The 26,464-nt window shown below is 48.7% G+C and overlaps 1 protein-coding gene, 1 long non-coding RNA gene and 1 pseudogene across 5 annotated transcripts in view; 2 read left to right on the plus strand and 1 right to left on the minus strand.

The window, feature by feature from the left end:
• The window catches only part of DPYSL5 (dihydropyrimidinase like 5), a 93,757-nt gene extending 83,786 nt beyond the window's left edge, over nucleotides 1-9,971 (plus strand). For all 3 annotated transcript variants that reach the window (XM_082745123.1, XM_082745121.1, XM_082745122.1), the window contains exons 12-13: nucleotides 4,970-5,138; nucleotides 6,905-9,971. In XM_082745123.1, the coding sequence (XP_082601249.1) occupies nucleotides 4,970-5,138; nucleotides 6,905-6,990 (255 nt within the window). In that variant the 3' untranslated portion in view covers nucleotides 6,991-9,971. The remainder of the gene's footprint in view (nucleotides 1-4,969; nucleotides 5,139-6,904) is intronic.
• The window catches only part of LOC309870608 (glucokinase regulatory protein-like), an 878,156-nt pseudogene that overhangs the window by 381,829 nt on the left and 469,863 nt on the right, over nucleotides 1-26,464 (plus strand). The gene's annotated exons all lie outside the window — the stretch shown is intronic.
• Nucleotides 9,933-26,418, minus strand: LOC309871812. The gene is made up of 3 exons (XR_014315484.1): nucleotides 26,030-26,418; nucleotides 17,436-17,527; nucleotides 9,933-10,195 (listed from the first exon to the last, which is right to left on the minus strand). It is a non-coding gene; the product is annotated as an uncharacterized lncRNA (long non-coding RNA).

The raw sequence follows: 26,464 nt of genomic DNA on the forward strand, positions 1-26,464 counted from the left end.
TCGGTAATGGCTGTATTAAATCTCAGACATGTTCTCTCTCTCTTCTCCCACTGAGTCCTAGTGTCTGGAATGGTCACTTGGGACCAATGCAAAGAGCACAGGTGCTAATTCCCCTGGAGCTAAGGGAATACTTACTACAAGGTGCTCACAGATGTCCCCAACATCTAGCGTCTGGAAGATTCTTGCCCATCCTCCGATGGGATTCCTGGCTTGGCCTGGGTTACTGGAGTTGCTCTGTCCCTGAAACCTCCCCCTCCCTTGTGACTGTAGTAAGGAGGGTGGGATTTGCCAGTGGTTCAGACTGCCCCGCCCCCCCCACCCCGCCAACACTGCTAATGGTCAGGCCAGGTCTGGAATAGTTTATATCTCAAGGGTCCTGCCCAGTCCTTGGAGTCCATAAGCACCCTGTTCACCAAAATTTGGGGCTTCTCCTTGTTCCCAGGGGTTCTGTCCTTTGAGGAGACAGAGTCACCCTAAGGAAGACTGGCTGTGCTCTGATTGCTCAAGGGTTGACTGTCCAGCCTTCTGTTTGAGAGCTGGCCTGGAGAATCTGGCCCAAATTCTTGCTGACTGCTCCAGGTCCTGGGAAGCAGGTCTGACCTCTGGGCGGAGATCGCAGATCATCAGGAGAGAACAGCTCTGACACTGTGACAGCTGGAAGCATCGTGCGGTTTCCTCTCCCCTTCCTGTGGCCTAAGGCAGCATTAGTGTGACCTCAGAGGCTGCTATCTAGATAGGGCAAGCGTTCTCTCATGACTGAGGGTCCAGCAGCTCTCCTGCCTAGACTCTGGGATGCTGGGGTTGGAATCATGGCACACTTGAAAGATGGTGATGTTTTTGTTGTTTTTTTTTTTAATTTCCTCACCCAGCTTCTTTTGTTCTTCTGTTCTTTTTGCCCAGTACATCCCAGTCCTCTGTACACAGCAGGTGCTCACTGTGTGTTCTGAAGGTGGTTCCCTGCAGATTTCTGGTAAACTGCTCAGCTCAGCCTTGTCCATCAGCTGCTGGTCTGTGCAGGGGTGAGACCCAGTGAAATGGTCTGTGTGTTTTTCAGCCAGAGGCCCTAAGTAGCCGCTGGGCTGGGGGGGTGCCTTTTCTGGACACTTCCAGGTGACGTCTCCACCCCCACCCTGCCTCCCCTCAACACACATTGTGTTCACTGTCCCAGACCAGCATCAACTTCCTACTCACAGGCCCCGTGCTCTCCACTCATCATCAGCTCTGGTTTCCAGCAGGGACCAGAGGTATGAAGGACCCTGACTGAGAAATAGACTCAGCTGCCATGTGACTATTCTAGAAATCTGCTCCGTAGTGTCTCAGGAACAGGCCTTTGAAGAGCCGCCTGGGGCTTGGTGCACTTGCCATGAAATGATCATATGACCTCTCCCCTGGATCAGCCAAACTTTCTTAGTCTCTTGGTTCTCTAGTCCTTTATGCAAAACCCAAGCTTCTTTACTTGGTGCCTCAGGCCTCCCCTCGGTGCTCCCCTTCTCATTCCTTCCTGGAACCATCCAAAGGCTTCCAGGAGCCGCTGCTGCAGCCTGTGCCCTCCTAGCCGTTCCCTGGACACCCACTCCTCTGGCTGGCCCATGAGGCCCCGCCCCCAGAAGGAAGGTTCCACCAGATGGAATGGGAGGCCAGTAGGCCTTCCCGAACTCTCAGGGCCCCCACCAAGACTTCGTTATTCAGTAGAGGCTATATGTACAAGTTCATTCACAAAAACCACAGCTTTCTTTCACCAACTATGGTGCCGCCCTCGTGGGCTAGGAGGGGTGTGTGTGAGGGGACAAGGGAAATGCCAGACAGAGCAAGGTAGTTCAGGTTTCCATTCCCCATCTTTGATCATCAGATAGTTTTGTGTGGTTTTTTTCTTTTTTTTTTTTTTTTTTTTTAGTTTTATTTATTTAAGTAATCTCTCTGCACCCCATGTGGGGCTCAAACTCACATCCCCAAGATCAAAAGTCACATGTTCCTTTGACCGAGCCAGCCAGGCGCCCCTGATTTCCAGATAGAATTTTAAGTGATCCGGGGCGCCTGGGTGGCTCAGTGGGTTAAAGCCTCTGCCTTCGGCTCAGGTCATGATCCCAGGGTACTGGGATCGAGCCCCGCATCGGGCTCTCTGCTCAGCAGGGAGCCTGCATCCTCCTCTCTCTCTGCTTGCCTCTCTGCCTACCTGTGATCTCTGTCTGTCAAATAAATAAATAAAATCTTTTAAAAAATTAAAAAAAAGAATTTTAAGTGATCCAGCAAACAGGGAGTTCCAGGTTCTCGAAGGCCCAAGAGCGTGTCCGTGACTGCTGGGTTCCTCTTGATTCGCTGGCTGGCAGGCCTTCGAGGTTCCACCATTGTCTGATTCCTTCCCAGTCTGGATGAAGTACAAGTGACCTCAGTTATCACAGTGTTCATTCCAAAAGCAAACTCAGGGTCTGTCAGGAGGTGAATGGTCCCATCTCCATTCTGCTCCTCGGATGTGGATAATGGCGGAGGCCTCAGCCAGCCTCTGGAGAGTGTACCGGCGAGAGCAGGAAGAGGGAGGCATTCATACCCTGGAATGTCTGACAAACGGTGGCTGTCATTTTAAGAAGGAAACTGGAAAATAACGTGTTGGTTAGGCCATGGAAAAATTGGAACACTTATCCTTTGCTGGCAGGAATGTAAAATGGCGCAGCCACTTGGGAAACAGACTGGCAGTTCCCCAAAAGTTAGATATTAGAGTTACCAAATAAGCCAGCAGTTCTATTCCTGGGTATATCCTCAAGGGAAATAAAAATATATATCTACACGAATTTTTATTTGTAGAGCCCAAGAAGTGGATACAGCTCAAGTGTCCATCAGCTGTTGAGTGGGTACACAGAATGAGGTGTATCCATCCGTGTTCCTGAGCCAGAACAGGAAAGAGTACAAACAAATAGTCCACCCTACATACCAAAGCCTTAAAAACCTGAGACTCAGTGAAAGGATCGATTCACAGAAGACCACATATTTTAGGATTCCATTTATATGAAATATCCAGAAGAAGGAAATCCGTAGCTAGAAAATCTTATAAGTGGTTACTCAGGGCTGAGGGGTGGGGAGGGGGTGTGGGATTGCTTTTGGGGTGATGGAAAAGTTTGGGAATGAGATGGTTGTGGGGGCCACCCAATGTTAGGAATATACACCACTGAAACACTACTGAATTATCTACTTGTTTGATCGATTGATTTCTGAGGAAGAGAAAGAGTGTGTGAGTGGCAGGGGGAGTCAGGGAGAGATTGGGAGAGAATCAGGCAGACTCGGTGCTGAGCCACGAGCCCGACATGGGGCTCGATCTCATGACCCCAGAGATCAGGACCTGAGCTGAAATCAAGCGTTGGACACTTAACTGACTGAGCCACCCACGCACCCCTGAATACTTTAAAATGACAAGTTTCATAGTTGATGAATTATGTTGCAATTTGAGGGGGAGGGAGAATATCTGATGACAGTTTTGTGGTCTTTCCAAAAAGGATATTTTAGTCAGGAAATAGGGTCAGCAGAGGGCAGAGGAAGTACTGTAAGGCCCTCTAAAAGCCAAGCTCACAAAGACGTAAGATGAACACCAGTTCACAGCATTCCGATCCTTAGGCCAGCAGCCCTGGAGTAACGCCAGCTACCAGAACTGATGTAAATTCAACCCCCCCCCCCCCAGTCTCTTTATCTGAAGCACTTATTACAATGACAATGTAAGTTTCCCAAGTGAAAGCCTGTTCTGTTGCCTGTTGTCACAGCCTTTCTGTAAAAGAATGCATGCATGCAGAAAAAGAAAACCAACAAAAAATCTCCTTTTCCCAAATGATGGGCCCCTAAAGAGCTTGGGCCTCCAGGGGGAAAAAGAGTACCTCCGGGTGAGGGTTGGGTGTGCAGCTGGCACCGAGGGGGCTGCTGGAAGCCGGGGTGTAGCCTGCCAGGGTCACTGGCTCAGGATTCAGCCAGTCGGAGCTGCCACCCTTCCCCCCTTCCCTGCCCCGCCCCCACCCTGGTCAGTGAAGCCCGTAGAATACACACGTAGGCTGAAGTTCCTTCAGGAAATTCCCTGGATGTTTCAACAAGATTTCCAGTAAGCAGCCAGCAGCAAGGAGGTGGAGGTTGTGTCCCTGGTGGGTGCCGGGGGTATAGACCATCTATAGTGTTGCTTCAGACCCTGTGTGCACACTCCCAACTCCCTCGGTCCTCCTCATAGTAGCACCTTTTAATGTGAACAACCGCACGGAAAGGACATCTACCATGATTAGGGCTGCTGGTCCTTATGTCCCTTGCATCGGGCCAGAGCAGTTCCAAGAGCTCTGTGTGTATTAATCCGTTTGACCGCATAACAGTTCTATATGTAATAGGTGCTGTCACCATCCTAATTTGACAAATAAGGAAACTGACACAGATTAGGTAACTTGCATAAGGTCACAGAGTTTCAACGAAGCAAAACTGGGATTGGAGCCGGTACCGTCTGGACGCAGAACGTGGGCTCTTAGCGTGACTGCCTTTGTGAGCACGAAACCGACGAGTATTGTCATTGGGGCGGGGGTGGGGGGTGTCTCATCTCCAAATCAGCTTTATTTTGCTTTGTTCCTCACAAAGTGGATTGGGTCACGGTAAAAGTCATGGCCTCTTGAGAGTCTGGCGGGTGAGGGGATAGCTTTGCTCCAGGTGAGCACAGTACCCCAGAAATCTGCCTGCTACCCTGTTACCCTACCAACACTGAGAGGGAGCAGGCAGGGGCCCCCGTGTGCAAGCATGTGCTCACACACACACACACACATTGTTGAGGAGGTGAGAGAATCCCCCACTCCCTGAGCTCCAGATGTAGGGCGTTTTCGTCACAGCCTGTCATCTGGACCCTGAGCAGAGTGGCGACATCCAGCCTCCTCTCAGCTGTGGAGGGGGCTCTGGTGGCCCTGGCATCCGGGCTCTGACGGTGTCCTTCTTCCATGTTTTCTCCTTCTCCATCCTTCACTAGACCTTAAAGGTTAAGGGAGTGGACCGTACTCCCTACCTGGGAGATGTCGCGGTCGTGGTGCATCCTGGGAAGAAGGAGATGGGAACGCCCCTCGCAGACACTCCCACCCGGCCTGTTACCCGACACGGGGGCATGAGAGACCTTCATGAGTCCAGCTTCAGCCTCTCTGGTAAGAACAGGGGCCGCTCTGCCAGGGACCTCTGTCTCTCCCCCAGTGGGGTAGCAGGAGCAGAGACCCGCCCAGGCATGGGCTCCTGGTAGCTTCTCTGCATCTTCTCCCCCCGCCCCTTGTCTAGAGATGAGCGCCGTGTCCCGCAGTACAGACACACCGACATTAGGAGGGGTGGGAAGGGTCTCCCGGTCCCTGGGCACCAGCCACCCCAAGAGGCCATAGCTGATCAGGTGCTCTCCCCATGGCTTCTAAGTCCAGATGGTTTTTTTTTTTTTCCCCTTGAAACCTCTTGAGGGCCGTGCACCCCCACTGCACTCTCTCCATCCCTGTTCCCCAAGAGCCTCTGAAAGAGGTGTTTCCCTTCTTCCCTTTCCTCCCTCACCTCAGCCCCGTGTTTGCCCCCTTTTCTGCCAGCAGTTTTAATATACGTAATACCACGTATGATACATTGGGTGTGTCTGTGCTCTGGGACTTTGTTTATCCCAGGAGCTCTGCGGTAGTGAAAGGTGGGGGTCGTTGCCACCAAAACGGTAGCGCGCCCCCCGCCCCCCCACCGGGGAACGAGTGAGGCTATGATGTGGCCTGGTCCTGCGGGCAGCTCTGATGGATGCTAGGAGCCCCGCTCGAAGGTGGGAGGACTCTCCTCAAACACGCCGAGCGGCCTTCAGAACCCAACCAGGTGGAGGCCTGGCATCACTCCGTGAGGGCCTCACTGGGACCTGAACAGTGAAAGGAGCAAGATCCAGAACTTTCCACACAGGGCGTGGCATTTATCGGCACCTACAGGCTCTCCTAATCCGAGGGGCCGAGGGGTACTGAGGGGGAGGGGCTGCCCGCTGAGCTTCCCCTGTGCCCCCCATGTGCTGGGGGCAGCTTGGGTCAAAGGACATATGCTTCCTGTTCTGAGGGCCTTGTAGTCTGGGCGGGGGGTCCTCTCCACAGTCAGAGCCAGTCATGTTGCCCACCCTGAGGGCCACGGCTGCTTGCACCAGTGACAAGACGTGTGCTGGGAGTCAGCACCGTATCTGCGGTGTAGAGTGCCGTCCGGGCGCCATCGGTTCCCACCGCTGCCTGGGCACGGCCCTTCCCGCAGCAGCCAGCCCCACGGGAAGCCTCAGGGCGCCCAGAGCTGTGGGCCCACTGGCCAGTGGCTTCTGCTCCCAGCACATCTCAGGCACCACCTCTCTCAGATTCAGCAAACAGCAGGCGTCCTCTCACTTTCCTTCCTCCCAACCTTGTCTGTTCTGGATGGGCTGGACTGAAGAATGTCCCACTCCCTCCCTGAGATACCAAGCCTCTTTTTCTAAGTCTTGGGATTTCAAGATGCTGGGCCTTTGGGGTGTGGTTCTTTGATTTTCCAGAACAATGGAATACCCAGCCTTTTCCCCGTCTTACTCAGCGAGGCATGTCTGCAAAGGTCCACATGCTGACGGGCTGATTCGTGGTCTGTGGTCTGTGTGTACCACGAGAGCCCACGTGCTCAGGCTAGAGCATAGCAGGGCAGTTCAGCACAGAGGCCCTGAAGCAGAAAGCCCCGGGTTGAAATCCAGGCTCTACCGCTGACACACACTGCAACCCTGGGCCAGCCACTCGACTTCCCTGAGCCTCGATTTCCTCATCTGGAAAATGGGATAGAGCTGTGAGGGTTCAGTTAGATCACACCCACAGAGGGCTTACCAGCTCCCCCCGCTAGATGGTGGCTGTGCCTTTACAGCCCAGACGAGAGCCCCCCAAAAGCTCACCCTCTGTGTCCTTCCCCGCAGGTTCTCAAATCGATGACCATGTTCCAAAGCGAGCTTCTGCTCGGATCCTCGCTCCCCCTGGAGGCAGGTCAAGTGGCATTTGGTAAAGGCACTGACCAGCCCCCCACGTGAGGACGCACCGCTGCCACCAGCCCGCACACCCTCCGGCCACGGCTGCAGGGGGCGGGAGAGGCTGGGCTGGGCAGCGCACCACCTGAGGGGGGCCACGGGACCCGGGGGGGGCCCCTCCCCATGTCTGACACGTGATTCACTGTGCTTCGAGCCAACCCCTAACAGGCACTTTGAGATGTGTTCCTCCCGCTGCAGTCCTTTCCTGCCTTGGCCCCGGCAGGCTTTTGGGGGCCCAGCAAACCCACACTATGCACAGAGCCCGATGCATAGAGCCCGGCCCAGCCCCTCCTCTCACACCCGCCTCCACCTGCTGGCCTTGGGAAAGCCCAGCCTTGAGTGCCCCGCCCCCTGGCCCACCCGCCAGCTGTCCGGAGCACTTTAGCAGATGTGTGGTGGAGGAAGAGGACCCCCTCCCCCTAAGGAGGCCCTGTGGTCACTTCTCCCACGTCAGACAGGTGTTGGCTTCCCAGCCATGCCCAGGGTGTCCTGTTTCTCCTGACTCTGCGCTGGCCCCTGTGTGGGTGTGGCAGGGACACCGCACCCTTGGCCAGCTTCTTCCTCCTCCCACCCCAGCCTCGGGTCGGGGGGCGCACGGGCCCTGAGGGGCTCGCTGGGCGGGGCACAGGGCTGGTGCCAGGCGCGTGTACATGATTTTGTTTTGCACGTTTGGTTTGCGCAGTGGTTTGGTTTGACTTGTTTGTGCACCCTGTGAACAATAACGGTGCTTCGTGTCACTAGCATAGCATAGAAACAGGAGTAGATGTGGACCTAAGAGACGCTGCACTCGACGCCGACCAGACAGCCTAGGGCACAGACCAGGAGTGGGGTGGGGTGCTGGACTCACGGGCCCTTCTTCTCCCCCGCCTGGAATCTTCCGGGCTGCCACGGTCCTGTCCCAGGCTCTCCTCCTGTCCCCTCCTCTCCTGGGGTAGTTTCCTACATTCTGAGGCGGCGCCTGGTACGCCAGGCCTGGGGATCTCCGGGAGCAAGAGTCAGCCTTCCCATCTCTGGCTCCGGCCTCTCCCAGCATTCACACCCCCAAACACCCTGTTTCCCGTAAACTCCCCCCGCCTGACCGAGGCCCAGCCGCTCCTCCCGTGTGATTGGCAAGAGGCCTCATGCCTGCTAAGAGAGGGAGAGCGGGACTCCGGAGTGAGCGGGCTAGATGCCAGGGAAGGAGGCCAGGCTGAAAACCGACATTGCTGCACGGGTGCTGTGGCCTCCTGGCGTCCGCACCTCCCTGTCCCCTGCTCGTGGCCTCCGTCTCCTCCCACGTCTGGTTGGGCTCTCCCTGCCTCGGAAGCGAGGGGAGGTTTCCAAGGAAACGCTAGAGGCTGGGTGATCTCCATCCACCCCGAGTGAGCTGGGGGCATCCCAGCCACCCGCCCTTCTTAAGCCTCGCCCTCCGGTCAGGGAGGTGATTTCATGTTGCACATTCGCTTTGCGCACCCCGGGCTTGCGCTGGAGCCTCGTGCTAGTGGTCTACCCTGCCCATGTCTTCACTGCTTCACATGCTTTCAAAGCACTTCCGTATCTGAGTTCTCCAGTGTCCCGCACGACTGCAGAACACGTGTTGTTCTCCCCACTTCACAGACGAGGCCCAGAAAGTTCAGGCCTTCTGACCCCACGAGTGTCCATGCCGACCCTTAAGAGCTTGGCTGTCTACCCCCGCTGTGGAAAGGAAGAGTTGGGTGGCGTCTCTTGTAGATCCCACCTGGGAATGGAACCATCCAGAAGACTTAACTCTTTTGGTAGGCATTCTGTTTTGCAGAATTCTGTTTTGCACAGGTAGATCGACCTTTCTTATAAACCCGATAACACGTGTTCAGTCGGACCCAGAACCTGTTAAATGTTGGGGGCTTGCCACGGGGCTTGAGCTGCCGCCACATCCTCCCTTCTTGCTCGTCTTTCTCACTGAGGAGCTGAAAGGACAGAGACGGTACTCCGGGGAGCGGAGGCAGCAAAGGCACTCGTGGGGCGGGGGGCAACCACAGGGACAGTAGGTAGGGATCTGGGCCTCGGAAGCCGTGACACTGACCCCTCGGTACAGTGTACATCATCATCTTCATCCCAGCCCTTTGCTGGGTCATGGGCCTTGGGCAGATGCCAAAGAGCCGAGCAGTGGTGGCAGCCAGCGGGCACAGCATCCTTGCTTGGGCTAAGAAAGCTTTACCTTCTCTGAGTGCCTCCGCCCGAGTGATGCATGGTCCATGGGATGGCTCTGGGAGACCGCATCTTGGAGCGGTCCCCCAGAAGCCTTCCAGTTCATCTTACCCCCCCCCCCGCCACACACACACACACACACATATCCCCCGATCCTTCCACAGACCCCGCCCTTGCCCAGGAGCTTCTAGATGAAAATCAGAAGGAGGTTCAAGGGACCAAAGGAACGGTCAGCCCCCTCCCCTCCGCAGGCCCACTCCTTGCCCCCATGCAGAGCTCCAGCGAGCTCCATCCGCGGCCCCACTGCTCCTGGTTGGAATGCCAAGGGTCTTCGGTTGCACTGAATGCAGCTCTCAAACTGGTCTTGTACTTGCTGAATAAATACTGTTGTTCTTGCCTTAGCTGCTCTCTAGGTTTGTGGGATTAAGTTACCAGAAAATTGTGCTCCCGTGTGTGCGTGTGTGTGCGTGTGTGTAGTGCTAGGAGTCCACAGTAGGTCTCTGTCAAGCCAATGCCGTGAGGAGGGCTTTTCCAGTACTCACCCAGAAACCACAGAAGCACGCGAAAACCCAAACCCCTCCAGCTGCCCGGGCGGCAGGCACGGCCTGGGGTCGGGTCGGGGCCTCCAGCACCCAAGTGACTTCTCACTCTGTAAATGTCATGGTGCTACGACCGTGTCAACCCCAAGACGACACATGGTCCTGTGCTTTGGCCACCTGTTTGAGGCAAAGACAAAACAGCCCGACACATTGTGTTCTGGTGCAGGTTTGTATTAAACTGTAGCTACTTCTCACTTGGTCTCGGTTGTGTTTCTTCAAAGAAGAGGGAGTCTGGCAGGGGACCCTCCTCCCCCGTCCCAGGGGCGAGGCTTCGGTTGCTAAGAAAACTCCGCTGTAGTTCTTCACTCGTGCTGGGTGGCAGGTAGCCTCTCATGGGGAGGTCAGAGCGGAGTCTGCAGAGAAAAACAGCTGAGAGGTGGGAGCCTCCGTGCCCAGCACTCAGGGCTTTGTCCTCCTCCTGGTGGGAGCAAAACCAAGGCTTTTAGGGTCAGATAACCAGGACAAGGTTGCTGAGTTAACAGAAACAGGGGTAACTGGGGGAAAGCATTACTTACAAAAGGTGAGGGGAATGGGGCTTTCCCCACTTACCCTTTGTTCTCTGTTCTTGGCTACCATTTTGGAAACCCATAGACCCCTCTTCACACAATGGAACTCTTGGCCGATGGAGCTGTGGCCTCACAAGATCGCAGGATGGAGGGCTGTCGCAAAGCCAGTGTGTCTTTGCAGGACCTTCAGGCTGCTCTCTGGTTCTCCAGAACCACTACCCGCCCCCCCCATTTTGGATTGGTCTACTGGACCCTCCAACCCCTTCCACTTGCACCAAGACTGCCTTCTCTCTAGATCTCAGCCCGACGTTGGAAGGGATTACTGGGTCAAACTCTCCCACACCAAAGAGTGAAATTGTTGTTTCCAAGTACTACAGGGTCACTTGTACTTATTTCTTAGCCTTTAAAGATCAAAGCCCTGATGAGGGAATTTTAGGCAAATGTATAAAATTGTTGGCGGCAAGGGAATTTTCCCAGCTTTCACCAAATAAACAAGCCTGCAAATAAGGCCATGACTGAAAGTAACACCTGGGGTGCTGCATTTGGGGCAAAGCACTTGGTTTTCATGAAATGAGCTGTATGTGCTAGTTCCAGGGCAGGGTGGGGGGCCAGGGGCTCTCTGAGCCAGACGGAAACACTACTACCTGGCTTGCTAAGGATGCCGAGTTCCTGGGATGGCACGGGGCCAAAGTGTCTGTTACCCTGATTTCCCATAACATGAGAACACACCAGAATTTGATCAACTGCCAAAAATCCACGGCTTCAAGCCTTTGGATGAGAAATAATGTGGCCATATGTTTGCCAGGCCATGTGTACCGTATGGGGTGGTTAATAGAGAAAAAAAATTAAAGCTACCCAGAAAGACACAACAGGCCTTTGTGTGTATGTAGTTGTGAGAAAATAAAAGACCACAGACTTTAAAATAAGGCAACCTATTAAGACCATTTATAGGACTATCTGCATTCAGGGAAACCTCACCAGCCAGCCACTAGGCAAAGTTCACTTTCAAGTCTCTTTACTCAGAATTACAGGAGGAATTTTTTTTTTTTTTTTAAGATTTAGAAAGGGAAAGAGTCAAGTGCAAGCAGGGGAGGGGCAGAGGGAAAGGGAGAAGCAAACTCACTGCTGAGCAGGGAGCCTGATGCGGGGATTCATCCTGGACCCCAGGGTCATGACCTGAGCCAAAGGCAACCATTTAACGGACTGAGCTACCCAGGTGCCCCCAGGAGGACGTTTTTGCAAAAGTATAACCTAACACTAAGAGTTGCCTTGCAGTTGGTGGAGACAGGAGAATCTCATGACACCCCAGGTATAAAGAACAAAGCTCATGATACACAGGGAGGAAAGACGTTATATTACTAGATTAATAAAAGATGATTTGATAGTGTTGCTGATAACACGTTTGAAAGGGTTTTAGTCCCTCCCCACTAAAACATGAAAGGATCTAACATTCTGTTGAGACTTGATAACCGTCTTAACAATGAAAGCCCATTTCTTCATTTCCTCCCCTGGATTCTTTATGAACCACACATTTATACCTGCAGGGATCTTGTCCTGGTTGTCCCAGGACAGTTCTGGGTTAAGTCTATTGCTTCAGAATAATTATGAATCATGCCCCCCGCCTTTCACATATGTCGTGCTTTGGGCAGTAAATCGTACGGCCACCTCATATAGGCCTGTGTATTCGCCTGGCCATTCATATGCTTGTCCCGGAGGTAAAAAGTTTCCCACTGCTAAAGGATGAGGGGCAGGGCATCATGGGAGGTGGGGAAAATGGGTTCTTCCGCAGCGAGTGGGGACAAGGGTATCTTGTGACAAGCCCTGAGTCTTCACAGCTCTGGGAGGTTTCAGGAGGTCTCAGTGGCTGTGGATACATCTCAGTGGTGAAGGTCAGGGACACTTCCCTAAACTCTTTAGCTTATAAATTTTCTGTTCCATTAAAAATGGCCAGACTATCAACTTTTACCATTTTTTTAAAAATTTTATTTATTTATATGACAGAGACAGACAGCAAGAGAGGGAACACAGCAGGGGGAGTGGGAGAGGGGGAAGCAGACTTCCCACTGAGCAGGGAGCCCAACATGGCACTCCATCCCGGGACCCCGTGATCATGACCTGAGCTGAAGGTAGATTCTTAATGACTGAACCACCCAGGCACCCCTACCATTTATTTTAAAAGAGACTTTGATCCTATTGATCCCCTTAATTGAACACTTTACAACATTTCTAACTACCTTTGAAATTCTACTTCCTTTTAAGAATCTAAGTGCTAGGGGTGCCTGGGTGGCTCAGTGAGTTAAAGCCTCTGCCTTCAGCTCAGGTCATAATCCCAGGGTCCTGGGATCAAGCCCCACGTTGGGCTCCCTGCTCAGCAAGGAGACTGCTTCTCTTCCTCCCTCTCTCTCTTTCTGTCTCTCTGCCTGCCTCTCTGCCTACTTGTGATCTCTGTCTGTCAAATAAATAAATAAAATCTTTAAAAAAAAAAAGAATCTAAGTGCTAAATGGTTATTGCCAATCTAATCAATGAAGCCCATAAATATGTGAGCTTAGAGGTTCATTAGATGTTTCACTGCCAAACATAAACAGATTTCATCTCGCAAAGTCCTAAATCTTAAGGTATACGTTTTAGTTATGAGGTACTCTTAACAGGCCCCCATTTTTTTTTTAACAAGTATGCAAAATACCTAATATGTACAGATTCTCTCAACACAAAATTGTCAATGCTATGGTTTGGGTTCATTAAATCTTCCTTTTCTCAATTGTATCCTTGTGCCAAATCTAAGTTCTCACTGGGCTTTGGCTGGAAGTCCTGGCTCCTAAGAGGATGGGAGGGGGGCCTACTTCCTCGCCCCACTCACGTGGCTCAGATTTCCAAAGTGATGTTCCAGATTTTCACTTTACCTCTCTCCGGTCCATCTACACCAACCACAGAGTTATTAGTGTGAGATTTCCATGTAGGTTCCAGCCAAATGAATTTTGCCTCCTTTCACATTTTTTGGAATACATTAGATCCTTTGTATTTTAAGATTTCCTTACATTTTAACTTAACAAATTCTGGCCTTGCAGAGCTATCTTTTAAAAATAGACTTCATTTTTTTTAGAACGGTTTTTGATTTGCAGAAAAATTGAAAAGATAGTACAGAGAGTTCCTGCATACCCTCCACGCAGCTTTCCCTACCAACATTTCACATTCATGTGGTACTTTTGTTACAATTAATGAACCAATATTGATGCATTCTCATTCACTAAAACCAATAAATTTCGGGGCATCTGGGTGGTTCAGTTGGCTAGGTATCTTCCATCGACTTCTGTCATGATCCTGGAGTCCTAGTATGGAGCCCCAAGGTGTCTTCCTGCTCAGCGGGGAGTCTGCTTCTCTCTCTCCTTCTGCCCCTCCCCACCCCCAGTGCGCACACTCTCTCTCAAATAAATAAATAAAATCTTAAAAAAAAAAAAACAACCCATATTTTATTCAGATTTCCTTAGTTTTTATCTATTGTCCGTATTCTGTTTCAAAACCCCATCCAGGACACCACAATACATTCAGCTGTCCTGCCTCTTTGGGCTCCTTTTGGCTGTGACATTTTCTCAGGCTTTCCTTGTTTTTGATGATCTCGATAGTTTTGTGGAGTATTGGTCGAAGTGTTTTGTAGAGTGCTCCTCCATTAGAATTGGTCTGCTATTTTTCTCAAATAAATGGTTAGTCTGGTATTAAGGGTTTTTAGGAGAAAGACCACAGAAATAAATTGTGTTGTTTTTTTACCACATCCTATCGAAGACAGTACTATCAGCATGATTTATTACTATTGGTGTTGACCTCCATCACCAGCATAAAGTTTGGCTTCGCCTTTTAAAGGTACACCATTCCCTTTTAAGACCTCCAAGCTCCTCATTTTATAAAATGCATCTTTCGGGTGTGCCTGGGTGGCTCAGCCAGGTAAGCATCTGACTTTGGCTCAGGTCATGATCCCAGAGCCCTAGGATTGAGTCCCGAATCCAGCTTCCTGCTCAGCAGAGAGCCTGCTTCTCCCTCTGCCTCTCCCCGCCACTCCCCGTGATTGTGCACACACATTCTCTCTGTCACACATAAATAAGTAAATCTTTTTAAAAAATGCAACTTTCTTAAGCAACTAAATACATATGTCGCACTATGTATTATACTAAATTTTGTAGGCATTTGCTAAATGACTCTCCTAGCTGTGACTTCTTTTTTATTCAGTATCAGTTGCAGTCTTTAATTTGACTCTGGGAGATCCAGAAGACACTGCTGCCTTAGAACGGCACACAATTAGCAAGAAATATTCACCTTAAACACAAGCTCTTGAGGTCTTGAGGTTTTATCTGAATTCTTGACTCCTGTGCCAAAATGTAGACATTTACACACACACAATTGCATGCACGCACACACACACACACACACATTTTTTTTTTAAGATTTTATTTATTTATTTGACAGAGATCACAAGGAGGCAGAGAGGCAGGCAGAGAGAGAGAGGAGGAAGCAGGCTCCCTGCTGAGCAGAGAGTCCAATGTAGGGCTCCATCCCAGGACCCTAGGATCATGACCTGAGCTGAAGGCAGAGGCGGAGCCACCCGGGCGCCCCTGGATTCTCTGAGTTTTAGCAAATGAATTGGTAAAAGACGTTTTTCCACTTGTAGCACATTTCAGTCTTAATATCTTTCATTACTATCAAAACTGGGTGTCTCACATCATATTTACAAAAATGCTTTAGCTATTTCATTTTAGAGAAAAAATTCAAATTCATGTTGAAATCAGTTATGCCATATTCAAAATCCCTGATTTCGCATTGTAGATTATCACCTCAAGGGGTGGGGAAGCAAAATTACATTTTAAAAAAATGAACTCATTGAATTTCCCAGCTGAAACATTATACAGTATGTTTTAAACGCCTTTTAAATCTGAGAGGCAGTTAATCCTGAATTCCCAAATTTGAAACCGCACTTTTAAAAAGATTTTATTTATTTATTTAACAGAGAGAGGGAGCACAAGCAGAGGTAGCAGGAGAGGGAGAAGCAGGCTTCCTGCTCGATGCAGGGCTCGATGCAGGGCTCGATGCAGGGCTCGATGCAGGGCTCGATGCAGGGCTCGATCCCAGGACCCTGGGATCATGACCTGAGCTGAAGGCAGACGCTTAACGACTGAGCCACCCAGGCACCCCTTGAAATTGCATTTTAAAAGAGCAGTAAGAGTTATAAATGATCCTCTTACCAACGAAGGGAGTGGAAATCACTGGGTCAGCTACCAACTTTCTGGAAAAGTCTTTGCCTTTTCTTCTTTGCCCTATGACCTGTTCTTATGAGGAATTTTTCTTTTTGAGCTTAAGATTATGCTAAAAATTTGGTTTAAAAACATCTTAATTTTCATAGTTTTTAGCTTTACTCAATTACGGGCACACTGTCCTATTGCTTTTCTGGCTCGAATCATACAAATGCATTGAATATTTTCCTGGAAATGCAAATTCTTCACATTTTTACTATTAGAAGTAAATGATGGTTCTTGAGACCCTGAGATTTCTGAACACAATTTTTCTTTCTGACAACATGTTATGTGAATTACAACCCTCCAAGCCCCTTTGGGAGGAAACAGATTCTCTACCTGGAAATTAAAGATCGCCTCAAAATGGAAAACAATTGCTTGCCTTGATGCATGTTTAAATTTTGTCGGCTACTCAGTGCCTCTTGCTTTACTAGAATTCTTGGTTTTAAACTGTCCTCTAAAGCTTTTCAGTCCCCTTACCTTGAGGGGAGTTGTTTCCTTTTGATCAGTTCCAAAAGACACCAAGTTTCAAGGTAGTGGGGCAGCCCCTTCCAGTGAACTGGACTTCCGCTGTTAGTCTTTGATGCCTTTACTGCTGTGGGACCAGAAGTTGCTGGGGAACAACGTCTTCCAGGAGGACCACTGGCCCTTCGAGCCCCGAAGGAAAGGAGATGTCAGTGGCCGGACACCTAGAGACTCAGCTGTATAATAGCAGAATTTCCAGATCCCCACAGAAAGAGAGTTCTGGAAGCTCTATCAAGAGGGTTTTAGGACAAAGCACCACACATGAGGGTGCTAAAGGCTATTCACTCACTTTTCCAATAGCCAAACTTTTAGAGTTATATTTTTCCCACTGTGGGCTGTTGGACAGTCAGGGCCTGTCCCTTATCTAGGTTGTGAGGGCTTAAGCTTATACCTTGGGAGCACTTTATAGTTTTTACTTGATGTCCATAATATGGTTTTATAATTTCTCCCGGGTAGCTGGGTGGAGAGCTATGCAAGGATTTGGCCCTTCTTTGTGAAACTCCCCCTTTCATAGCCATCACACCTTCACCGGGCATCATGATCGCAGGAACCATCAAGACAAAATGAACTTTGGGGCATCTCTGCTGTTAAACAGATTGGGTAGTTTGGGGTGTATAATGGTTTAACATGATCTGAGCAGGGGCGGGTCTCCCTTCCAAGCTTGGCTGAAGTAACCCATTAAGTCAGCGCAGCTCAGTGGTTGTCAACCAGGGGCGATTTCGTCCCCCAGGAGACATCTGGCCATGTCTGGACACCATTTTGGGTTTGTCAAAACGGGGCAGGTGAGAGATTCCAGTGGGTAGAGGTCAGGGATATTGCTAAATATCCTACAGTGCACAGAACAGGCCCCCACTATAAAGAATTGTCCAACCCAAAATGTCACTAGCACCAAACTTAAGAAACCCTGGTCTAGCCTAAGGGTGAAAAGAGGATATTCAATCGTTTTTTTAAAAATCATGTGAGAAAATTTCAAGAAAAGGGAAGAAGTAACTTCGTTTATGATGTTTACCTTGTATGGCAAAGTTTTTTAACTAAAAACACCCCAGGGGGGATGCCTGGGTGGCTCAGTTGGTTGGATGACTGCCTTCGGCTCAGGTCATGATCCCGGAGTCCCGGGATCAAGTCCCACATCAGGCTCCCAGCTCCATGGGGAGTCTGCTTCGCTCTCTGACCTTCTCCTCGCTCATGCTCTCTCTCACTGTCTCTCTCTCAAATAAATAAATAAAATCTTTTTAAAAAAATAAATAAATAAATAAAAACACCCCAGGAGTGGAGCTGAAGCACAGCGGCCCCAGGCAGCAGAGGGAGGTAAGAAAGATGCCTAGAGAGTAAGCCATCAATGGGTCTTACCACGTGTACGCCCGGGCCTCATCCGGCAACCCCCTGCGACCACTATCCAGGGCCATGTTGTTTCAGATCCCACCATGACTGATATTAAAATGCTGCAGGAAATAAAAGACAGAATTGAAAATTAGGTTTTGTCATTTACTGAGACTCTGCAGGTGGGAAGGAAGGAGGTTAAGCCCTCACCAGGTGATGGCTTGGTAATGCTCATATCCCAATTCCTTAACAATCAAAAGTACAGGCTTTCTCTGATCCATTGGGAATAAACTAAGACCCTCTCCAGGAATTGCCTTATGGCCAGTAAAGGAAGGCGGCTTCTTAAAACCCAGGAAGGGGAAAGATCTCAGAGGAAAATGAGATGAATCAAGGGGTAAATGAAAAATTCCAAGAATTTTTGGAATTCTTTAGAATCTGGAATTCTTTAGAATTGGAAAAGAATCCAATTCTATGAATCTTCCAGAAAGTATAGACTTATAAAAAGAGACCAGGAAAAAAAAAATCTGGAAAGGCAAGAAGATTAGATAATCAATCAGTCTAACACCAGTTCCGGAAATAGGAGTACAGAAAAATCAAAGAAAGGGAGTTTATCAAAGAAATAATAGAAGAAAATTTCCAGGTTTTCTGAAAGATATGAGTTTCCAGATTGAAGAGACATCATCGTGACACTTCTAAACAATGAAAATAATTCCTGGACAGCTAGCGAGAGAAGGAAACACTAGTTGCATACAACGAATTGGAAACTGAATGTCACATGACTTAACAAGGAAACTATGAGGAGATGGAAGATCATGGCACATGCTTTCCACATTCTGAGGGAAAAATATTTCCATCCTGGACTTCTATACCCAAACAATCTGTCAACCAAGTGTCAATGAAAAGTCACTTTCTGACATGCAAGATTGAAAAGATTGACTTTACTTGTAATCTGTCTTGGGAATGTCCCTGATGGTGTGCATCAACATATTAAACTAGTAACAAAAAATAGAAAAATATGGGATGGAGGAAATAGCATTTCTGCATAGGTAAGAGGGTAAGGAATGGTGGTAGAGGGAAACCACCAGAAAACGGATGTGCCGCAGCCTAGAGAACAATAGGTCCGGACAGAACCATCCTGAGAAAATCCCGAATAGGAAACAAGAAAAACCGTTTGCCCCCACATTTGCTCTTTAGTAACTGAGTGCTGTAAAGACTTAGCTGGAAGCCGTTGTCAGAAATGGCAGAATAATCAGAAAGCCTTGCTCTCACTCTTGATAAAAGAGAGGATATGCAATAATTCATGGTGGATTCTCACGGTTTGGAGATTCCCCACATCTAAGTTACAGTCTGCAGAGATTTCTACCACATTCCTGATTGACCATCAGGCCCAGTGATAGAGCAGTGCCTTTACCAGGCACACATCACATACCCCAGAAGTTCTATTTGTTCAGTAGTACCTCCTTAGGTAAAACCAAGTTCTGGGGTGCCTGGGTGGCTCAGTGGGTTAAGCATCTGCCTTCAGCTCAGGTCATGATTCTACGGTTCTGGGATCGAGTCCCATGTTAGGATTCCCTGCTCAGTGGGAGCCTGCTTCTCCCTCTCCCACTACCCCTACCCTCTCTGTCTGTGTGTGTCAAATAAATAAGTAAAATCTTAAAAAAAAGAAAAAAGAAATGAGTTTTCTCTCTCTGCTACTTGTAATCCTCTCCCCTAGCTTTTCTCTCTGGGGACACACAGAACAAATAGCCACCTCATTCATACTTGCACATTTTTGTGGGCTTCTCCCCTGTCTCCCCACACATCTTTCCTCTATTCTCAAACATCAGCCTGTGCCAGAATCATCTGGAGGCTTTATTTAAACACAACTTGCCAGGCTTCCCCCCAGAGTTTCTTACTCAGTAGATTTGGTGTGAGACCTGAGAATGTGCATTTATAACAAGTTTTCAGGTGTGCTGGGGTGCCTGGGTGGCACCCAGCTGGCCCAGTCGTTAAGCGTCTGCCTTCCGCTCAGGTCATGATCCCAGAGTCGTCGGATTGAGCCCCTCATCAGGCTCCCTGCTCAGCGAGGAGTCAACTTTTCCCTCTCCCACTCCCCCTGCTCTTCTTCCCTCTCTCTGTCAAATAAATAAATAAAATCTTCAAAAATATAAAGAAATAAATAAAATAAAATTACAAACTCTTAAAAAAAAGTTTTCAGGTGTGCTGAGAACCATGGCTAAGCCAACAGCTCCCTTTCCTTGACTGTCCTCCCATGGAAGTTTCTCCATGCTGCTTACACTCCTCTTAAAACGTGGCACCAAGCCTCGAAAATGAGGTTATGATTCTTCTCATAACCCAATGACCTGCAGCCTGGGGAGGAGCAAGGAACAGCTGGAAAGGCAGAGGGTGGTGGGAAAGCGAATCTCCAAGCAATGACCTCCTTTGGAAGGCAAGTGCCTTCAGTTCCTAGGCAGCCAGAGCAGCAGCTGTAAACTGAAAATGCCAGGAAGGTATATCTTCACCTGTCCCTCTGCATGGCTAGACTGGCCTCCTTCTCTCTGCCTTGTTTGGTCTTTACCAGCTCCCTAAAATCCTGGGTCCACGAGAATACCCCTGACCACAGTAGTAGTACCCCGAATGGCCTCCAGGTGGCGCGTTAAGCTCATCAGTGGCTGCTTTTTCCTCTTAAAGGCGCCAAGCTGACCAAACCTAGGGGCACAGGTAAGGCCTGAGAGAGGCAGACCCCTGCAGGTTACCATGGCCTCTATCCCAGTCCCCAGAACAACTGGGGATCAGGTCAGTCTTGAGTGTGAGAGGCCATAGCGGCCCCTCTGCCAGGAGGACCCCTGGGGCCAATCTCAGGGTTTAGGTTAAGGTTGCCAAATTTAGCAAATAAAAATACAGGATGCTCAATTAAATTTGAATTTCAGATAACAAATAGTTTTTGGGTTTTCCTTGATGTGGATGTGTTTCAAGGAGTGTGTGTGGCATACTTATACTAGAAAAAGTATTTGTTGTTTAACTGAAATTCAAATTTAACTAGGCATCTTGCCTTTATTCATCTGACAACTCCAGGTTTATCTACCATTTTCCACCTTCCATGTCATGCATGCTTATGGAATACATGCCAGGCATGTGTTAGATGCCAAAAGGAAGCAAGTGTGGCTCTTGCATTTACAGATTAGTTTGGGGAAAATATATATAATTATAGTACAGAAAGTGTAAGAAGCAATGGGGTAATGAAAGAAGTATGGGTTTGGGTGTTGACTTTAGGTTCAAACCACGCTTCTGATGTTCACTAGCTGTGTGATCTGATGCAAGTTCATTAACCTCTCTGGGCCTCAGCTGTTATTGTGAAAATGAGAATGATACCAACCTCAGGAGGCGATCAGGGAGGTTCTAGGAAGTTAATTCAATGAATCCCAGCCTTGAATCCCAACCTAATCATGGTGGGCATTTTCCACAAAAAGCAGGATAACATCTTGCCATCGAAGCCACTGGTCTAGAGTTCCTGTTCATTCTGGCTACAACACGTCACTAATGTTTGCAGGAGGTCTGTCTTAAGACCTTTGCAAATTCTACATTTGCATATTGGCTTCTATATGACTTAATAGGTTGTAACTGAGGGGGTGATTAGGTGACCTCGTGACCCTTGTGGAAGTTTGGTTATTACCCATAGTTACCATTTATTTGGGTATTTACTGTGTGTGTCGCACTGCTAGCCACTTTTCGTACATTATCTCATTGAACCATCACAGCAGTAGACGAGAAAAACCAAGGCCCATCGTCAGGCAGCCAGGGAGATCAGCCCCAGTGCTTATGCAACTCCCCCAGGGTTGAGGGCTTAGTCACTCTTAGATAAGGACTCAACTGCTTCACGGCATGTGATTAGAATTCGTCCCTCAGCAAACTTACATATTGCTTTACACAGTTGTAAATCTCAAAAGCATGTCAAGGGTTTCCTATATGTGGGAATCGGTCCCATTTGAGAGCCTGTTCCACTTCTAGCCAGTTTCAAATGAATCACGAGTATTGTTTGTGACATTTACCAGCATCACAACTCCCTGCCCCCACCTCACCACCTGGCAGAGAAGCCCTGCATGTTCCCCCCGACATCTAGCCCCCCACCAGCCCCAGTTAACCCATTTCCTTAGATTCCCGCCACCACTTGGCTTCCCAGTCACCCTGGAAGAAGGGCAGAAGGGTCAGATTGCTTTTAGCTTGTTTGGCTGTTTTTAGTTTTGTGTTAGTTGCTAAGAACACAAAGGTAAATAAAACACGGTTCTTGGGCGTGAGGACCGTCAGTGGGGCAAGGAGTGAAGAACGTGGTAATATAAGGTGAGAGGCGGGGCCGTGATGAAGAATGTGGCTGGTACCAAGGAGAACAGGTCAGCTCTCTGGAGGAGGTCCCAGTGTCCCAGAGGGTATGATGCTGAAGCTGGTCTGGGAGAATAAGACTTTGCCTAATAAAGAGAAAGGAGGGGCTCCAATCAGGGTGAACCTCATCACACAGGCTTGGCCACAAAGAACAACTCCTTGCTCGGTTTACTGCAAGTCTTGGCTCTTTGTGGCTGACGTATACGGCAAGAGATGATGAGGCTGACAGGCATAAAAGGAGATTCTAATACAGCTTGTCCTGTAGAGGAGAATGAACTTTATCCTTTTATCCTAGCCAGCATTTCTTAAATTGGCCACTGGTGGAGGTGTCTTGAGTTCAAATACTTGGGGGCACCTGGGTGGCTCAGTCAGTTAAGCATCTGCCTTCCGCCCAGGTCATGATCCCAGGGGTGTGGGATGGAACTTGTGCATCTTAGGTCATGAGGCCAGGGTCCTGGGATGGAGCACAACAGCGCCCCTCCCTGCTCAGTGGGGAGTCTGCTTTCTGCTTCTCCCTCTCCCTCTGCCCTCACCCCCATTTCTTGCACACTCCTGCACACGTGCTCTCTAGCAAACAAATAAATAAAATCTTTTAAAAATAAGATAAGATCATGTGATTCTTGTATTCTCATTCATCATATGTCTATTGGTCTTCACATTTTTAATTTTTTTTTTTTTTTTTTTTTTTTTTTACTGAATCTCCAAATAAAAATTAAACTCTGGGAAGATGTAAGCCATTCTATAGTTGCCCCCCTCCATTTCCTCACATGAATTCCCCATGGCCAGAAGTTGCCTCAGCCAGTTTGAGAAGGGCAGCCATGGGGATTTAGGCAGAAGTATGTGGTAATTTTGCTCTTCTAGAAAGAGCCTTCAGCAGTGGTGTTGAGGATGGATCAGAGGTAGGAGAAGTTGGAAGAAGAGACACTAGGGGGGAGACTCTGCAATCACCCAGGCAAGAGATGGTAAAGGTGATGAGGATAAAGAAGGGTCATAGCTGAAAGACATTCAGAAGTGGAATTGATAGTACTGGAAACCTATTCTGGTATAAGGAGTTGGGGAAAAGATGTGGGATAAAATCATCCTTGGGCTTTTCTTAGTGAGGCCATTAACAATAATAGGAAATATCAGAAGGGTGGGTTTGGTGGGGGAAGTGTAAATAAGTTTAATTTAAACCCACTGAATTTGAGGTGCCTATGGAACCTAGGGATGGAGAGATCTAGAAGGCAATTAGATTTATAGGTCTGACAGCTGGGAGAGCTACCCGGGTTGGAGATACAGCCCCAGAAGTCACAAAAATAAATTAGGCCACTCAGGGAGTATATATAAAGGAAGGAGAGAGAAAAGCGAGATGGGATTCCAGGGAATCACTGCCCAGTGTCTAAGGGCAGATTTAGGGAGCAAGGGAGAATGGAAAAAGGAACATAAAAAAGTCAGGAGGACCCATGGTTCCCTGGGGAATGGCCATTTCCAGGGGTGGGGCAAAAAAGGTACAAGATGAGCCTAGAACATCTTGTGTCAGAAAGCAAGGAAATGTTCAAAGAATGATGAGAACAAATCCAAAGGGCACAAGAGCCAACTTGGAATTTCTTCCACTGGCCAAATCTGTGACAAATTGCACATCAAAACAAATCATCATAGGACACGATTATAACGCATTAGGAGAAAAAGTTCCATGTCGTTGCTAATGTAAGTAAATGGGAGTGGGTCTGAGCCCTAAACCAGGAACTGGCAACATTTGCCTGGCTGAATTTCAGAATTGCCATGAACTGTAACTGATGTGTTTGCCTTCTGCTTTTCTCCTTTTTGAGATGATAACGCCCATAGAAATAATCCCAGGCCCAGGCCACAAGTGTATGCTAGCAGTACATGAGGCACATGTGTGTTGCCTTACTTTGCAAGTCTTCAGATCAAGACGATTGGTACTCAAGGAGCTGTGCCCAAGGAACTGGACCTGAGGAGCGATACCTACACAGGGATCTCATTTAGGTGATGGGATCCTGAACGGCAAGCTGGTGCTGTCATGGAATAAGACTTGGGGTCTTGAGGGGAGGGGGTGAATATATTCTGCATTGAATGGGATGTGGGTTGTTGTCCTCAGAGTGTAGGGTGTGGCAGATTTTCTTTTCCAAAGATGACCTCAACAGTCTCTACCACCCATGTGCTCTTACTATAGGACTTGGACATTCTTCTCATTGAGAGGTAGGGTCTGTGCTCCCTCTCCTTGATCTTAAGTAGCCTTTTGTGATTTTTTTCCAAACAAAAGGTTATGTCAGAAGCGATATCTGCGGCCAGATTATAAAAAGCAATGCATCGGTGCTCCTGGGTGGCTCAGTCGTTAAGCGGCTGCCTTAGGCTCGGGTCATGATCCCAGGGTTTTGGGATCGAGCCCTGCATTGGGCTCCCTGCTCCACTGGAAGCCTGCTTCTCTCCCACTCCCTCTGCTGTGATCCCTCTCTCACTGTGTCTTTCTCTATCAAATAAATAAAATCTTTTAAAAAAAAAAAAGCAATGCATCATTTCACTTATTCACTATTATACTCATCCTTGAAAACTTCAGCTGCCATGTAAGTAGTCCGACGGCCCTGAAGGCACCATGTGGCGAGAAAGCAGGAGGAGAGGAGAGCTGGTTGTCTAGCTGGCCCCCTGCTGTTTAAGCTGCTGCTACCCATCTGATTCCACTCGCAGAGAAACCCTCAGCCAGAATCACCCGGCTGAGCTCTCTTTGAATCCCCATCCCACAGAAATGGAGAGGACGAAATGGTTATTGTTTTAAACCACTAAGTTGCAGTGATTTGCTTTGTAGCAATAGATAACCAGCACATGGCAAAATGTTATGGTGGAGAATCCGGGTGAAGGGTATGCTGGGACTCTTTGTAAAGTGGTCCTCTATCCCATGTGTAGCCAAGGACATAATCTCTTCTCAGGATTACTCAGGGCAGTCTACACCACCCAGGTCTATACCTAGAACCATGGACCTGAGCTGGAACTTCAGAATGGGGAAGCAAAATAAACTGAATCTGAATTTTTCCCTTGTCTTTATAGCATCCAGACGCCCTGTGGAAACAGTTAGGAACAGTTTTCGTTCTCCAACTCTGTGGCTAGGAAAAAGTATAGCCTGGATTTTCACTCTCCTAACCCTTTGTCCTGGGAATTATCCGCTATAAGGAACTCTCTCCTTTCTGAGAGCTACCTTGGATAGGAGGAGAGGGTCTTGACTCAGCACTCTCTTTTCTTACTCCATTTGTGATGGGCTGCCTTCTCTCTCTCCCCCAAGAAAATGGATTCAGTTGGAGTCCTTTGACACCAATAATCCTGGGATGGAATATCTGGGAGCTAAACAGGGAGACAAGGAAAAGAATGAATTCTTACTTCTGAGTCATTCGAAGAGAATGCAGCATCTCCAGTATGCCGACAAGCCCAGCAGAATCCAGTGATGTTCACCTAGAGGGCTTAGTCCAAGCTGGGTCAGCAGATGATAGAATGGTAAGGTGTGATGAGCTTACACTGATTACAGAGGGTGACAGGAGCCATGGAGGAGGTCAGGATCCAGTGAGGAAATTTACTCGATGGGTGCATTTGGAATAGGGTAGAAGGGAGACTAGCTTTAGGCGAGGGTTCGGGAAATTCAGAATTCCAGAGTCTCAGATAATAGATGGCTAGGATTTTGACATTTAGATGGAGAGCTAAGGGAGTGAGAGAGTTATAATAGTAGCAGTAGTATTAAAGATTAAATATGTGTAAAGATCATAGAGAGAATCCTGACTGGGACTCGGAGGCAGCTCAGTCAGAGAAAGTGAGAAAGAATGACAATTTTTTTCTATTTACCTTTTACCCCTCAAATAATTTTTTTCTATTTACCTCTTTAACCCTCAAACGGTAAAATGGTGGGGGCACTGAAGGATAAGGACAGTAGGTGTGGATAGGGAGAAGAGGGATCTAGAAGAACTGGGGAGATCCATAAAATAGGGAATTGGGGAATACCAGTGAACAACATATCGAGGAGGGAACTAGTTAAGAGAAGGTAGAATCTCAACCAGCTAATGGGCAAGATGAAGAAACAAGAAATGCATTGGATGAGAGACAATAAGCTTGATAAAAACTCGAGTGATATGTGTATAGACGATTTTGTTAGCTCAATTTAAGGGTAAAGGTATAGACCTGGTAGGAGATGAAAAGGTATGTTTAGCACAGGTAGGGAAAAAATGGAATTTGCAGATTAGAGTAATGGGCTGTGATTAAAAACCATAAACCGCGAGGAGATACTCAGCCTTAGCTCTCGTGTTGCTGAAAGAGAAGAAATGTGCTCCAGTTTTTCCTTTGCAGCAGCCCTGAGGCAGACAGGAATCCGTCTTCTGGCTACTACGGAGTCAGGTGTAAATGGTTGTTCCTTCTGCGATTAGTTCGGCAGGGTGGAGGAATTGTTACCCTGTCGCTAAGGAAAAAGGAAGGGGCTGTTCCCAGTTGCCATGGTGACGAGGTAAGAGCGTTCCCTCGGTACCACCGTAAATTTATGAGGCGGTTTCTTCTCCTTGTTGCTATGGCAATGTAAAGGGACTGTTCTCGTTGCCCCCCTCCTCTGTCCCCCCGCCGCCGTCGCTAACACAAGGTGGAGGTTGGAGCTGTCCTTCCCTCGCCGCCCAGTTGCCTTGGAGACGGCGGGTGCCCTGGCCCCGCCCCGCTCGGACTGACAGCGGTGGCCGCAT

This window comes from Mustela nivalis (assembly GCF_964662115.1).
Source record: "Mustela nivalis genome assembly, chromosome: 8".
In the NCBI taxonomy this organism is placed as follows: domain Eukaryota; kingdom Metazoa; phylum Chordata; class Mammalia; order Carnivora; family Mustelidae; genus Mustela; species Mustela nivalis.